Consider the following 15,516-nt stretch of genomic DNA (forward strand, 5'->3'; position numbering starts at 1 on the left):
CTTTGATTGGCTAGCTCAGTTTGTACTTCCACTAGCTAGCTTGGTTGCACCCTGTCTTTGCAGCCATCTTTGTTTCTGAGATATAGTGTGAAATTTAACTCGCCCTTTAGTTATTCCTTTTAAGTCAATTCAGCTTATGCATTTACTTTGAGTCTGACCAGCTCTTATTTTGAAAGTTGTGCTGTTAAGGAATAGTTCCACCACTATTTGTGTCTTCAGTTAGAAATAAACCATGATTGACAATCTTAACAACTGGAACTAATTTGAATTTGTTCCTTCAAATGCAGTCTAGGTTGGTAGCCACAAAAACCCCAGAAAAAAATCCGTGTAGGAAGTATAAGCTCTTATGAACACTGCAATGTTTTGTAGGAACCTCTTAAAATGCATAGATAACTCAATTTCTCTCTTAATGTGAATGGGAGAGTTGTTTTCTATGCATCTGTTCCATAAAGCGAGTGTGGGTGGGGAGCTGAAAGCACTGTACAATGAGCATTTTTAACTCTATAAAATGGGAGGCTACTTCTTCCACTATACAACATTTAGGCCATATCTTCTCTACCACTTATGTCTGTATAACTTATGTCACTCAGGGGTGTGAAAAAAACACACACTCCCAAGCGACATAATTTACACCAACATAAGCACCAGTGTGGATAGTGCTATGTCAGTGGGAGAGCTTCTTCAGCCAACATATTTGCTGCCACTCGTTGGGCGTGGTTTAATTATGTTGAGGGGAGAGCTCTCTCTCCTGCTGGCATAGAGTGGCTACACGAGAGATCTTACAGCAGTGCAGCTGCATCGGTACAGCTGTGCTGCTATAAGCTCTCTAGTGTAGACATAGCCTAAGAGTAAGACCTATTAACCATGTGTGAGTAAACCTACAGCTCTTATAGTGTGGAGGAGGACAAAGATTCTGCTACAGTGCAGATTTTCTGAACACTGAGCCGACTGGTCTGATATCCTACTTCGGGTAGGGTCTGCAACCTGACACTTCAGAACCCAGGGATAGTCAATTATTTTTTTTGTCAAGGTCCAAATTTCTTGGTCAAGGTATAGTCAAGGTCCAGACGCCAGAGAAGAAGAAAATGAAAAAATAAGTAGTAAATAAAAAGGTTTGGGGGCCCATTCAAAGGCATCTGGTGGTCCAAATTTGGCCCACCGTCCACCTATTGACTACCCCTGCTTCAGAGGAAGCAGTAAAATTCACCAATGCTTGTATTGTTGCTCAAGGAGGGGGACTTCTTTCCTGATCCTTTACAAGTGACCAGTTTATGCACTGAAACATGAGGTTTGGTTACTCTTAACCCAGTCATAGCTCAAGTAAACATGTTCTTAATGATAAAATTATCCAGTGCTTTTTAAAATCAGGCTCCACTATTTATCAGTGAATTCTACATGTTGCACAGAGAGTGATTTCTTTTTATTGGTTCAAATTGTACTGCATTTTAATTTCACTGGGCCAAACATGCTTCTCCCACTGAAGATTTTCTCGCTGTGCCTGTTCCAATAGACTGGAAAACTTTGGTGAGTACTCGTGACTTCCTTATTGTGCCTGAGATTACTCCTTTTTATCGCAGTGGTTGCTTAGTGGGACCAGGCTGTTATGATCAGATGCTGATGTACAGTAGAATCGTGCCAATCAGCACTCTTTATAATTGTTCCCACATTTTAACACATTTACTTATATAATTAAGACTTAATTGGACAACTGGTATAAATGGCATAATTCCACAGACTTCAATAAAGTTATACTAATTTGCATCAGTGGAGGATCTGGCTCCATTGTTGGTATAAAAGAAGACTGAAGTAACTTCCGTATATACTTGTAAACACTATAATGAAAATAATTAAAAACATTACAATATCTAAAAAGGTACATACAGGGTTTAATCTTTCTCCCAGGCTTGAGCAGGCTCAAGCATATTTTATTATCTTGCTTTACTTGTTTGATCACTCAAGTCCTGATCCTGCCAGCTGCTAAGCACCCTCTGCTCCTGCTGACTACAATGCTCGACACCTTATGGGTAAAACCCTAATGCTAATCCTGTCTGAAGACTGTGCCAAAACTCCCATTGACCTCAGTGAGAGCAGGAGTTGTTCCTTACTCACTGAGGAGATAGTCCTGCAGATGCTTAACCATGTGAATAACTTTAGTCACATGAGTAATTCCAATGAATTGAATGGGACTATTCATGTGGTTAAAGTTACTCACATGTGCAAGCACAGCAGGACTGGACCCTAATTAGCCAAATTCAATTATTCACAATGGGTCTCCCAGTTGTGAGTGGGAATTAGTTAGGTTCTGCTGTACTCTAATGGAAAAGCTTCTAGAGTGAGCCTTTCACAGGAGTTAAGGTTAGTCATTCCATCTGACATCTTCTCCCCAAAGGAATGAATAATAGCATAAAAGAGAGATGACAGCTCAGTTTAATAAGCCCTGTAGGTGGTAGGCAGAAATACTGAAACTCTATAGGCAGGAACAGTCTGTTTTTAATTTACATTATTAGTATAATTGCAAAAATTAAAGCTACAGTAATTTGAGACTTTCACAAACATACAAATGTTAAGATTTGGTAACACCACCTTTCTCACTAACTTGTTTTTCAATGTTTCAGTAGTAAAAGGATCCAATATGCAGGCCCATGTAAAATCTTTGAGACCCCAGAGGAAACCAGTGAAAACCACTTGTCATGCCCGATATTTCCAAAGTTAAAATCAAGTGAGGAGTAGCGGGGGGTATCACTTTCAGGTTTCCGAAAGAATAGCTGGTCACTTTAAAATGAGATTTTGGCATTTGGAGAACTAAAACCAGGCTTATCTGTGTGCTTTAGAGTCCTATTGCCACAACATCAGTTGATATACATACAATACTGTATGTTGTATGAAGTATTACTTGATATGCATGGTATGTTCCCTGCCAGATTTGCATAGGCTCAGGTCAAGCTGTACTGTTATCTTTATGATCTCTTTTAATTTACTTGACAACATGAACATCAAGGGTCAGCTACAACTGCAATCTCTGAAGGGGTGTTAGGGGAGCCCCTAGGACCAGCCCCTTCTTATGCCACAAAATGGCGAGTGGGGACTGGGTGACGGCCCCATTTCCACCCCACTGCAGTGGTCTGTACAGGACTGTGTATGTGACAGCTGCATATCTCCCATGTGCACCAGTGAGCTCACAAAATGATTGTAACTTAAAGGTATGGTCTAGCTCTAAATCCTTTAATGTAGTCACAGTGGGCCACACCCATGACTCACTGTGGGGAACCGTTACTCACATGAAGTCCTTGAGCTACTAGAAGAGACTCCTATTTGGAAAAGTCTTTAATTTGCTGTAATTGGGATTCATAGGTTCCAGGGCCAGAAGGGACCACTGTGATCACCTAGTCTGAGCTCCTGTATAACACAGGCCATAGAACTTCCCCCAAATTCCTAGCACTAATCTTCTAGAAAAACATCCACTCTGGGTTTAAAAATTGCCAGTGATGGAGAATCCATCACAACCCTGGGTACATGTTCCAATGGTTCATTACTCTCACTGTTAAAATTTACACCTTATTTCCAGGATGAATTTGTCTAGCTTCAGCTTTCAAGATCAAGTATATAAATCTGTATATTTGGCTGCATTACTTTAAATCAGTTTCACATTTCTTTTGGAATAATGAGTGTTCTGAGTTTTAAGCAAATAGCTCATAGTTGTCAGTTTATCATGCAGCATATAGTATACATGCTTTACATTTAATTGGATCTATTGCTTGAAACCAACATTTCATTGTAACCTTTTTATTAGACCTGTAATTCAGTTTCTGAGCAGCCCTGTCAGCAACATCTTTAAAATTACCTATGTGGGATAAAGTTTTTGATCATCAATGTTTACTTTATGTTCCCAGAAATTAGGCATAGGGTCTTTTGCGTATTGGGTCTTGAGTAATGTAAAGAGCAATGCATCCTTCCGCTCTCTTCCAGTGGTACCTACAAAAATACAGAGAGAGATCATATAATGTAAATATTAATGTATTTGTAATGCAGGGGAAAATAATGGGGCCTAGTTCTGATCACACTTATGCTGGTCTCATGCTGGTGTAATTCCATTGACTTCAGTGGAGTCACTCTTCACAGACACTGATATAAGAGAGGTCAAAAGTGAGTTTAGGAAGCAAGACACAAATTAAACCAGATGAAATATTCAAGTAGGTAAAGGACCCCATTCTGCTTTGTTACATGGGGGTAGCAGCAGAGTAACTCCACTGAGCACTGAATTTAGTTAAAGTCCAGATCTGAACCAGGATTTCAAACACCTAAAAGTTCAGGAATGTTTGCATCTGGTATTGTGGTTTAGGGCCATCTCTCTTACTTACTTATTTAATGTCTATTACAGTATTGACCAGAGGCCACAGTCAAGATCATGGTCCGGTGTGCTAAATGCAGTCCATATGCATAGTCAGAGAACCTCTGCCCCAAAGAGACTACAATTAAAAGTCCTAATCCAATATGATCTGCCTGGGTGGACCTTTTCAACCAGGTTTAATCCCACTGACTTCAATTGGATTCTAAATGGACCCACTCTCATTGATCAGATTGCAGGATTAGAGGCTAATTTAAGACAAGTGGGTTCAAAAACCATAGGAGGGTACAGTAGAGGGAGGAGTGAGTGAGTGTAAGAATCACATGTTTATAGAGAATAGTTTGGAGACAGCACTGTATTGTCAGGACAAAATTAAAAGCAGTCACTTTAGAGTTTGCTCTGCTTTAGGAGACAAACAAAATGAGGGCAACAGTAGTCATGGAAAACAGCATGTTATACGGTCGAAGCAAAATGATTTCAAAGCCAAAACAATCCTGAGTCTGTAAAGAGATGAAATAGAGGCTCTGACAACATTTTTATACCTCATTTTTCTATAAATCTAAGAAATTATAGTTACTATTTAAAAAGAAATCTTCATGGCACTAAAATATTTTGTAGGTTACAATATAAAGACAATAGAACAAGATCATACACTACCAGGAAAATATTTAATCAAATAGATGGCATATGCCAAAGGGTAGCAATATGCTGTGTAGCACTTGTTATAAAACAAGGTAAAGGGGGTATGGGCCCCTCTGGCAGAGTATTTAGTGAAATACTTAGATGTAACTTCTTATAGTGTTTTGGGTGGAAGTGGCCAGCATGTTAATAGAATTATAGATTTTTGGCTTAATTAACGACACTGAATGTGATTTTTGTGTGTATACTCTGCTGTTATCTATCACAATGACTCTGTATTAAATCCTATTTAAAACATATTTAAAAGATTACTAAGCTCACTAGATAAGTGGCCTGACTTTGTAGTTCTGTGCACAATTAGATGGTTTCAAGTCTTCAGACAAGGTTTACAGTGTTATGGGATATTAATATAGTAAATCCAGTATCAGAAATATTTTTCTTGGGCTAGTGTTCCTCCATAGGAAAGAAAAAGTCATCACTATCATCTTCCTGTACCCAGCTGTACCTACCAATGTGCATGCATTATCCTTTATTTTTTGAGGAGGGGTGCTTTCTCTGCTGGGTGCCTGTGTCACTTTTCACAAGGGTTGGCAGGAAAATGACATTCTTCCAACTAAAATACGTTCCATTTTCCACTGGAAAACATCTCACCAACTCTCCCTTGCAAATGGCTTGTCTGTCAGCAGCCTACTTAGGGATGGCCACGCCATGATCCTCTTTCCTCACCAGGATAATGCACATGGGAGAGAGCTGTGCTCCTGAACTGGCATCCAGATAGGAGGTGCTCATATACACCAGTTAGATCTGGTCTCATGCTCAGGAAGTCCCCTTCTGAGGGATATGGGCTCTGGCTCCCCACCACCTTACCTGTACACACAGTTTTTTTCTGGTTGTTCCACTGCTTTTAGTGAGAGCTATTTTCTCCCCCTGACTCAAGAGGGGATCTAGACTGACCTGTCAGCGCCACCACATTTCCTCCTCAACATCCCTTTGTTTGAGTAATATTGCCTGTGCTGATACTGTATTCATTGGGGCTATATTCTGATGTGCCAGTTGACACACACCCTAGTAGGTAGCAAATGAGTCTATTTGCTAGAAGTTCTGTGCAGCTGCCTTGCTCAAATAGGCATGTTCACAGGTCTCCTGTGTATCCCAGTATGGAAGTGGGGCTTCTGTTGCCAAAACCATGCATAGAACCGTTGTTCCGCACTCACCTAGACAGGGCAGGGATGAGCAGGCTGTCGTCAGCAGCTAGACTCAGTGTTTTACCATCCATAGTAACAACAGATGTTCCTTCCTGAAAGACAAGAACAAGTAGTTGGCTTTTAATTCTTCATGTGCTGTCCCTGGCAGAAAGAAAAAAGGAAAATCTAACATTTCCACAGAAATAACGCTTGAAAACTGCTCCATCCTACATGGACTTTGTTTAAACTTTAGTAGATCTTCCCTGCCTGACAGTTAGCAACATTAAAAACAAGGCTTCACACTTCATAGTCCCTCCGGTTCCCCATAGCTGATTCATTGCAGCTAACCTAACAGCCTGCTGATCGATATGCCTCCCTGCAAATCACAGGGCTAGACTCCTGGAGTATTTTTCAAGCTGCTTTTTTGAGATTTGAAAAGCAGTTCACAAGTCAATGGAGAGCTGACAGAAATTACTGATAGGAACCCATTTATACTGAAATGGACTCATCACTATCCTGTCAGACAGCGATACTTTGAGACGCCAGACTCTTGCCAGCATTAACAAGGTCTTGTCTGCTGTATCTTCTACCAGCAGTTCACACAAGTTCCTTTTGAGGGTTTTTTTTTGGTTTAAAATTAGCATTTGATGGTCAGTCCCTGCAAATTTAAACAGAAGAGGAACTAGTGGGACTATCTGGCAGCCTGCCTGACTTATGTAAATGGGAACTTTTCTTCTGTTCTCTTTTCTGCTGAGCTGCAAATCATCTCTGCTTTGTTTTTGGGATCCTTTAGGTTAGTTCCTGTCTAAGGATCCCTGCTCTAAATTAAGGACTGCTGAGCCTTAGTGCCTCTACTATTTCACTTTCAAGTAGACAAGTTGTTACACAACCACGCAAATCAACTTCAGAGCCCTATCTGATTCCTCCATGGGAAGGACAGAAGTCCATGTGTATAACTAGGTCAAGTGCTCTGTAGGGCCAGGGGAGGGACAGCAGAGGAGAGATTGCTACAGCCCATGGTACATCTTCCATGGATCTGGGGGAGGGACACTGGAAGGAATCTAACCCCTATCCAGGATGTGGCGAGGGATGCTAATGACCCCCCGACCACTCCACCATGGGAGAGGAGGAAGAAGGGTTACTTTTCAAGCACTGATGAGTGACTGTTGGTTTGAAATTAACTCACACGTGATTCCTGGGCTAGGGAGTCGTCTTAGAGAAGGAATCAATTTATTTTATTTTTTTTTGCCCATGGCTAGGAAGATTTCTCGCAGAGTGAGCTGTTCCAGCTCTAAATACAAACCCACACTTAGTCCGTAAGCATGTCGCTTACCAGCTGCCATATCCAGATATCAGCATTCTTTTTGCTTCCTTCACTTACTCCTTCTCCATAGACTACAGCCTAAAACATAAAATGGGGGAAAGGTCGTGGATTTTATCCCAGGGACTGAAGTATATGTAAATCTTCCTACAGTATGTAAAACATTTTATTTTTAAGGGAAGTGTTTGTAGAATGCGAGATTATTTTACGTACACTGTTGGAATTCACATTACATTTGCTAATCTCTTAAAGATACCTACTGATAAAAGGAGAACTGATCACACCTGCCACTCCTTATGCTCCTCCATATCCTCACTTATCTGTTTCTTTTGCCTCCTCCCTCTCTCAGCTTTGCATCTTTATTCTTGCCACCTCCTACTCTTGGAACAAACACCCTCTCTTCCTGCCACATGGGGCCTGATCCAAAGCCTGTTGAAGTCAGTAGGATTTTTCACAATGACTTCAAAGGGCTGCAGATCGGGCCCTCCGTGTCCTCCTTTTCCTCCTCCAAAGCTTTATTATTCCTTCTGTTTGCACTGATCTCTCTGACAGCACTTCCATGCCTTCTGTCACTGGAACTGTCTCATATCTCTGAGTGTGATTCTAAGTAATCCAGGGAAGACATGTTACTTTCTACATGCTTTGTAGAGGACTGTATATGCTGAACAGACACCAGATGCTAACAACTTTATTCTCAAGTGGGACTGCATTTGAACTGGTGATCGAGACATGAAAGGCTCCTCCACTGCTGATCCCCTGAATCAACCAGTCCCTTATCCTCTCCTATTTTATGATTAAAGAGAGAAATCACATGATTAACAAATCAAAGTTGGCCTTGGTGCCAAGAATATTATCTGAAATGAAGAGGGTATAATGAACAATTTTTATAGCATTTTGCTACTTATTAATTTTACGTAAGAAAAAAGTGGGGGTGATTATCAAAACAGATATGGAAATGGTTGCCTAATTCCCAGTGATATCCAATGGGAGTTGGGTACCTGACTGCCATTTGTGGTTTTGAACATTTTTCCATGTCTCTTGACAAAAATAAAAGCTTCTACCTCTGTCTCAAAGTTGTCTCCAAACATGGTCAAGGATTTCTTCTGATTTATTTCTCCACGATGATCATTTAGCCAGATTTGGAAGGAAAATGGATCCATGACTCTAGTGGCATTTAGTGGGAAAGGGGTGTCTTTCAGGAGATCATCTGTAACCAAAGCAAAAGGTTAATAGTAATGAAGCTCTCTTCCACTTGATCCCTGCTGATCATTCTCGATGCCTAAGCAGTTGTAAACACAGATGTTGGCTGATGAGGATGCCAATGACAAGTAATGTGTGCTGTTATAGAATCTTAATTTTGTATTTGATGTTATGGATAATATGCATGTTTCTGTGCACTGACGGAATAGCACTTTCCATAATATGGCTGGTGAATTATGTTTCCCTTATGCTTAGACTGATAACAAGACCAAGCACATAGGTTTTATCCAAATCAGGGCTCGTAGCCTTCTTTCAATCTCTTTTCAAAAGTGGTTTGCATGAACACATGACACAGTTAGGGTATTACAATTATATTCAGAAATTATGCTATAGATATACAAGGAATCAAAGCTTGTTGCATATTTTCTGGTAGTGGGTTATTCATTCCCTTTCCACACTGGTCCCTAAAACCAGTAAAATCATGCTGATAGGCTGATTCTCATCTCTATGACTTCAGTATGACCTCTATGTAAATAAGGCCTGTTTTTCACATATTCAGCAATGAAATTCTCTTCATTTCCTCTCCACCGTGTGTTCTGAGGCATTATGAAGGTTGAGTTGACAAGAGTGAAACAAATCGGTTAGCACAGTCTTAAATTTAATAAAGAATCTTTCTCATGATGTTCATGCAGTTGTAGTTGGAATTAATTTCCAGTAATTCTCCTTCATAATTGGTCTATTTTAAAACAGCTAGAGGGCTGAATGCAGCTTCAGTTTTGCTAATGAGGTTCAAGGTTTGTCTTGTGTTGCTGTTATTTGAAATTAACTTCAATCATCCAAAATTATTGGAGGGCTGGAAAAAAAATGCTGTACAGCGAGACTTTAAAAGCTCAAACTGTTTGTTATCAAAAAAGATTGGACTTGATTATGATATAGAAGTACCTACATGGGGACACAATAGCTGGTAATAAAAGCCTTTTTAATCTAGCAGAGAACGGCATAACAAGAACCTGTGATTGGAAGTTAAAGATGGACACATTTAAAAATTTGTGCCTAATGTCTAACTTGACAGAGAAGGTGAATAACCACTGGTACAAACTACCAAAGGCGTTGGTGGATTCTCCATCTCTTGATGTCTTCAGGTCAAGATTCGCTGCCTTTCTAGAAGACATGCTTTAGCCAAACACAAATTACTGGGCTACATACAGGGGTAACTGGGTGAAATTTAATGGTCTGTGTATTGCAGGATGTCAGACTAGATCTAGTGATGAGGGATAGCTCAAGGATTTGAGTAGTGGCCTGCTAAACCCAGGGTCATGAGTTTAATCCTTGAGGGGGCTATTTAGGCATATGGGAGGGGAACAACCTGTCAGGGACAGTTCCTGGTCCTGCTAGTGAAGGCAGGGGATTGGACTCAATGACCTTCAAGGTCCCTTCCAGTTCCATGAGATAGGTATATCTTCCATATATATATATTTATATATAAATGTTAGATGCCTGTAAGTCTTCCTCTGTCAGTGATTTCACAATTCACTGCACTGCTGTGCACAATATCTCTTGACACTTAATGGAGCATAGTAGAGCAGTGCAGGATCCATCCCTTCTCACAAAGATGCTGAGGTGCACAGCAGAGAAGAGCCATTGCAAAAATGCCACAATAGGAAGCTGGAAGCCCATGGAGTGCTGGGGGACAAAGCAATGCATCATGGGACATTTAGTTAGGTCCCAAGATACATCATGACCCACTCCACCTTCCCACAACAGAAGGTCTCACCCTTCACTGGGGGATATGTACCCACAATGCATTGCTCACACTGTCAATAATGGTGCCCCCAATGTGGACATCATCTGTTGCCAGAGGAGGCTAGTGTGAACAAGCTTTTCTGATTTTTATTAAGTCAATTTTTCAGTGTCAATATAAGTGTAGTTGACAAAACTTGGTAGCATAGACAAAGCCTGAGTCCCAGCACAGATAATGTTGTGAGTTTTAGAAATGCAGTTTCTTTCTGTTGATTATATGATGTTCTCCTTCCTTTTTTCTAGAAATTACAAACCTCACTGAATGTGTTATCACACCATGGTATCTTGAATGTAAATTGCCACAATTTTTTCCCAAAAGGCCATCTTGTATATGAGCCTTGTACAACAGTTTTTATGAGCAAGGTCAGTGCATGAAATGCAATGCACTGTATTGAACACGCTATCACAGTTTAATGGATTATTATATGTATCAAACCCCTTTCAGCAGCTTTTGATCTAGAAACATCCTCTTCTGTCATATAAATTAAAATCTCTATTATATCAATGCACGCTGAAGTAAACAGGTTAACAAAGCTCCATTTATAAGCAAACCATTTATTTTTGTAATGCTTCTCTCCATTATATAAAGTGTTAACACCAAAAGAAGGAATCTTTTGGTTAAGCCTCTTGTTACTTAACATTTATTTTAGCAAAAGGCATCTTATTCTGTCTTATCCAGCTCTATTGCTGAACAATTTTGTTTTTGTTAAACAAAACAAAGCAGAAAAAACCCTAGAAATGGAGTGAAAAAACCATTAGGAAAAAAACATGGCAATAAATCAGTTACTTTAAGGTGGGACCGCAAACACTAAGAATTCATTCTATTTGTATGGTTATTGCATTGTGTCACTACAGGGCAGAGTAAAGATTGTCTGGGTGCCTTAACTGTCCATTTTCATACCTGAATGTGTTTTGATTTCTTTTAGGTTTAACTAATTTCCTAGGTTCATAATGCTCATTTTTGGGATAATTACCACATGCATATAATGTTCTTCATCCTTAAATTATAGATATGAATTCTCAACTTCAGCAGCATCTTAACATAGGCTTTTTTGGTTGGGAATGTATGTAAAATACTTTTATAATTCATATCTACACATAACAGCAGAGAGAAATTGAAGACCTTCCACCATGGTACTTAGTGCAATTAGTATTCTAATTGATTTTAAATGCTTTGTTTGGTTCACAGTAATAGTCTGCTTTATTGAGCACTATTTAGATAGCTGAGTTATTTCCAATGTCACAGAACATATGGCACTATTTAACTGGGAAAAACTTTCTGGAGCTCAACAAGTGGCTTAGTCGTAATGCTCCCTATCATGGGGGAGACCTGAACATAGGGCCAGTGTTTCTCAATCCAGGCTGATATGAGAGGAGAACAGTGAGGTGTATCAGCAAGTTCAGCTCCTCTTGGGACATTACTTGGCAGTGACACACTTGGTTTCCAGTTGTTAAGATTCCCAGTGAGAGGCTTAAAAGGAAGTACAGTGCTCTTGGCCTGGAGGAATAGTAGCAATAGTTTGAGGGTAAGCATAGAGAGAGTTTTAAGCAAGGGAAACTGGGGGTCTTTGTGGGTTTAAATGACATGTGAAGAACCCTGCAAGGAGAAATCCCCCTACCTTGTTTGTTTTTCTAAGCAAGAAGGGGAAACTGATCCAAAAATGGAAAGAGTCAGGGTGAGTATGGGCCAAGGAGCCGATTATAACCCAGGATCTGCTGCTCACTGAGTGTGAGGCCCGTTTTGCCAGCCTTACTCATGCTAGTGTCTCACTGATGGACTCCAGTGTGGCGGCCAACAGGGTGTCGTAACTTATGGTTGGTATAGGTCTGCAGCAAAATCACTGCCCTACCCTCTGCCAAGGCAAGTGTGATGCAGGGAAGGGATTGTGGTTCTGAGGGGTTGTCTCAGGCCAAAAGAGGCTCAGTCTGGGGTGTTGCCCCATCTGTCCCCCTTGCTTGCAGCTGTGCCGAAAGGCACACTGTAGCGCTTAACCAATGGTTTCAGTTAAATCCCATATGAGATGGAGGATAATGTTACTTTCAATCAGGGAAACTTAGATTCACAAAGTACTTAGGTGCCTACGTCTGGGTCTAGGCATCCAAGTCCCAGTTCTAGGCTCCACTGAGATTCACAAAACTCCTGCTGAACTCTGTAAGTACCTAAACTTATTTGGCACCTACGTTTTTGCAGTAAATAGTTTCTTAGGCGCCTGGGCTTCTGCCTCTGGGCATGCACTCTAGGCATCCGGTTGCCTGTCACAAACCAGGGGAAGATGGGCGTTCAGCCACCAAACTCACGGGATTGGTTAGGCCTGCTCCGAGGCTCCCTACTGGATCTGGCCCCTCAGGTGAGTTCAGACAAAACAGTGGAGGAAAGGGAGGGAGGTAGAGGAGGAGGAGGATGACCTCTTTTGTAACTTGTAGCCAATGGCTGGGGTACTCACTTGGGATATGGGAGACACCTGCTTCAAGTTCCCCCTACATCTGATGAGGAGAAGAGAGTTGAACAGTGATCTACCTTTCAGGGGCATTCTGATGAGATATTCTGATCGGTGGGGGGCTCCCTAAGCCTCTGTTGAAGCTGTTGAATTGTGGATAAATACTTAGGGGCATTTGGGCCAGAGAGAGAGTGCACAAACATGAGTGACTCTATAGCATAGTGGCTAGAGCACTCATCCAGGATGTGGGAGACCCAGCATCCAGTCCCCCTGCTCCAATGACTTTTAATTATTTATCCACAGTGGAACAGCTTCAACAGGAGAGATTGAGAGAGCCCCACATTGCAGGCAAGGTAAACAGGCATTTCATTACAACCTAACAACCAAAGGAACTGAGTGTCTCTTATCACCCAATGGCTTTTGTGTTGATAGGACTGATTATGTTTATGGATGGTTTGTTCTCTTGCTTTAACTCATTTCTAAGCAAATGGGTCTCTCGATACTTCCTTAACATTTGATGTGCTAATGGCACTATGAGACAAGTAGCAAACACAAATGAATTTATTGGGGGCAGTGGAACACACAGGCAAAATGTAAGAAGACAGTACTTTCAAACTAGACAGCCAAAAGCATTAGTATATTTATCCCCCAAACGCCATATCATTAAGTGGAACATCAACTCTAAATATTTTCATACATGTCCTAATATTGAAGAGCTTCATTTAAAGAGTTTAATAGTTAGGTCCATTTTTATAGTTCATTACTATTAAATATTCATACTGTGAAAATTCAGTGTGAAACCATTAGTGTTATAAACTCGCTGTGCTTTTTTACAGCTTTGGCTGATAAAGTGTGACAATATGCTAAATTGAAAAAACCATCAGGTTTACTGAATGAATTTATAAAAGAAAATGACACAGGTCAGTTTCAGTTAAACAATGAAGACTGAGACTAGGTCTATGTGGCTTTGCAAAAAGGATTTAATGGGAGGGAAGGAATTGGTTTCAAGAAACTTCCATAACTTCAAACCCTTGCAGGCAGGTAGTTCCAGTCTGTCCTTCCTTCCAGCTTGCACTTCAAAGGAGACAGGGTAGGGCAACCTCTTTCTCCACTGAATGGGGCAAAGGGTGCGCATGCTTCAAATTGTAAAAGGCTTTATGCAGGGATGACTGGCCTACAGTGTCTCAACACTCTGGCAGGCATTGAGTCTGTGGCCTGGTCTACACTACACAGTTCGGTCGACATAAGGCAGTTTATGACAATCTAATCATGTTAGTGTATACACTTGTCCTGCCGATGCAAGTGCCCTACTACACTGACATAATAATTTCACCTCCACAAAAGGCATAGGGCTTGTGTCGGTGTAGTTAGGGTGATGCAGTGTCTGTAGATACTGTTACTTACATCCGCAGTTAGCACTCTTGTCAACAAGAACGCTGGGCAGCTAGAGCCCAGCTGTCCTCCGCTCCCCTGGAGAGCTGGGCAGCTGGACCCCGCTCCTGGCTGGGAACTGGGACAAGAATGGGCCCCACTCCTGGCTGGGAGCTGTGAAATTGACAGGGCTGCCCAGCTCCCAGTGAGGAGCGGATAAAGTGGTGGGGGCAAGAAGCTGGGGCAGCTGGACCCCACTTCCCGGGGGCCAGAAGCCCCAGGAGGATTTTCCCCCGGCATGGAACGGGGAGGTTAGAAGCCTTGGGCGGCTTTCCCCCCAGTCCTGAGGGGGAACGAGGAGCTGAGTGGGGGGCAGCCTGCTGAGGGTCCATGAGCCTGTGGGGCAGCAGGGCTTCTGGCAGGAAGCTGCCAAAGGAGATGAGAGCCTGGGCTCTCGGCTCCCTATACTGCCCCTCTTAGTGCTTCTGGTGAGAACATGTACCACCAACCCAAGGAGGGTAGTGTGGACATGCACCACTGCAGTAATTACTGCGGTGACTGTAAGTCGACTTAATATAGGTCGACTTACATTTTTAGGGTAGCCATACTCTGACTGAGACACGTTGACTCTGGGAGCTTTCACTACTGCCCTCTGCCTGCACGCTCACCACTTTACTTTCACCAGGTTTACATGCCTCAACTTTGTCATTATTTGCATCAATAAGTTGCTGTTTTTCTGGTTTTATTGAGCTTCTTTAGCTATTTGTAAGCAACAATAGTGTGTTTAAAAATAAATATCACAGCACTTCAGTAATAGCATTGCTAATGCAGGCCATTTATGTTACTTTAAAATCAACATCACTCTGACTGGATGGGAGGGATTAGTCTACAGATAAAAACAAGAAGGAGCCCGGTGGCACCTTAAAGACGAACAGATTTATTTGGGCATAAGCTTTCGTGGGTAAAAAAACCTACTTCTTCAGATGTACGAAAGCTTATGCCCAAACAAATCCGTTCGTCTTTAAGGTGCCACCGGACTCCTTGTTGTTTTTGTGGATACAGACTAACACGGCTACCCCTTGATACTAATGTACAGATAGAAGAGCATCGATCGAACTACATCCAAATTTCTAACACCTCAAATTTCAAGGGAGGATGGTCTGGGTCTGGGTTTTTGTTCGGTCCATTATAAAATATACACCATTTGCAAAGATTAGT

General features: G+C 41.5%; 1 protein-coding gene across 1 annotated transcript in view; it reads right to left on the minus strand.

Annotated features, from left to right (window-relative positions):
- Positions 1-2,470: 2,470 nt before the first annotated feature.
- Positions 2,471-15,516, minus strand: part of HAAO (3-hydroxyanthranilate 3,4-dioxygenase) — a 64,323-nt gene continuing 51,277 nt past the window's right edge. The window contains exons 7-10 of the mRNA XM_045011152.1: positions 8,551-8,696; positions 7,502-7,570; positions 6,199-6,281; positions 2,471-3,972 (exon numbers count right to left, since the gene is read on the minus strand). Of these exons, the coding sequence (XP_044867087.1) occupies positions 3,894-3,972; positions 6,199-6,281; positions 7,502-7,570; positions 8,551-8,696 (377 nt within the window). The 3' untranslated portion in view covers positions 2,471-3,893. The remainder of the gene's footprint in view (positions 3,973-6,198; positions 6,282-7,501; positions 7,571-8,550; positions 8,697-15,516) is intronic.

Source organism: Mauremys mutica, chromosome 3, assembly GCF_020497125.1.
Source record: "Mauremys mutica isolate MM-2020 ecotype Southern chromosome 3, ASM2049712v1, whole genome shotgun sequence".
Lineage (NCBI taxonomy): Eukaryota > Metazoa > Chordata > Testudines > Geoemydidae > Mauremys > Mauremys mutica.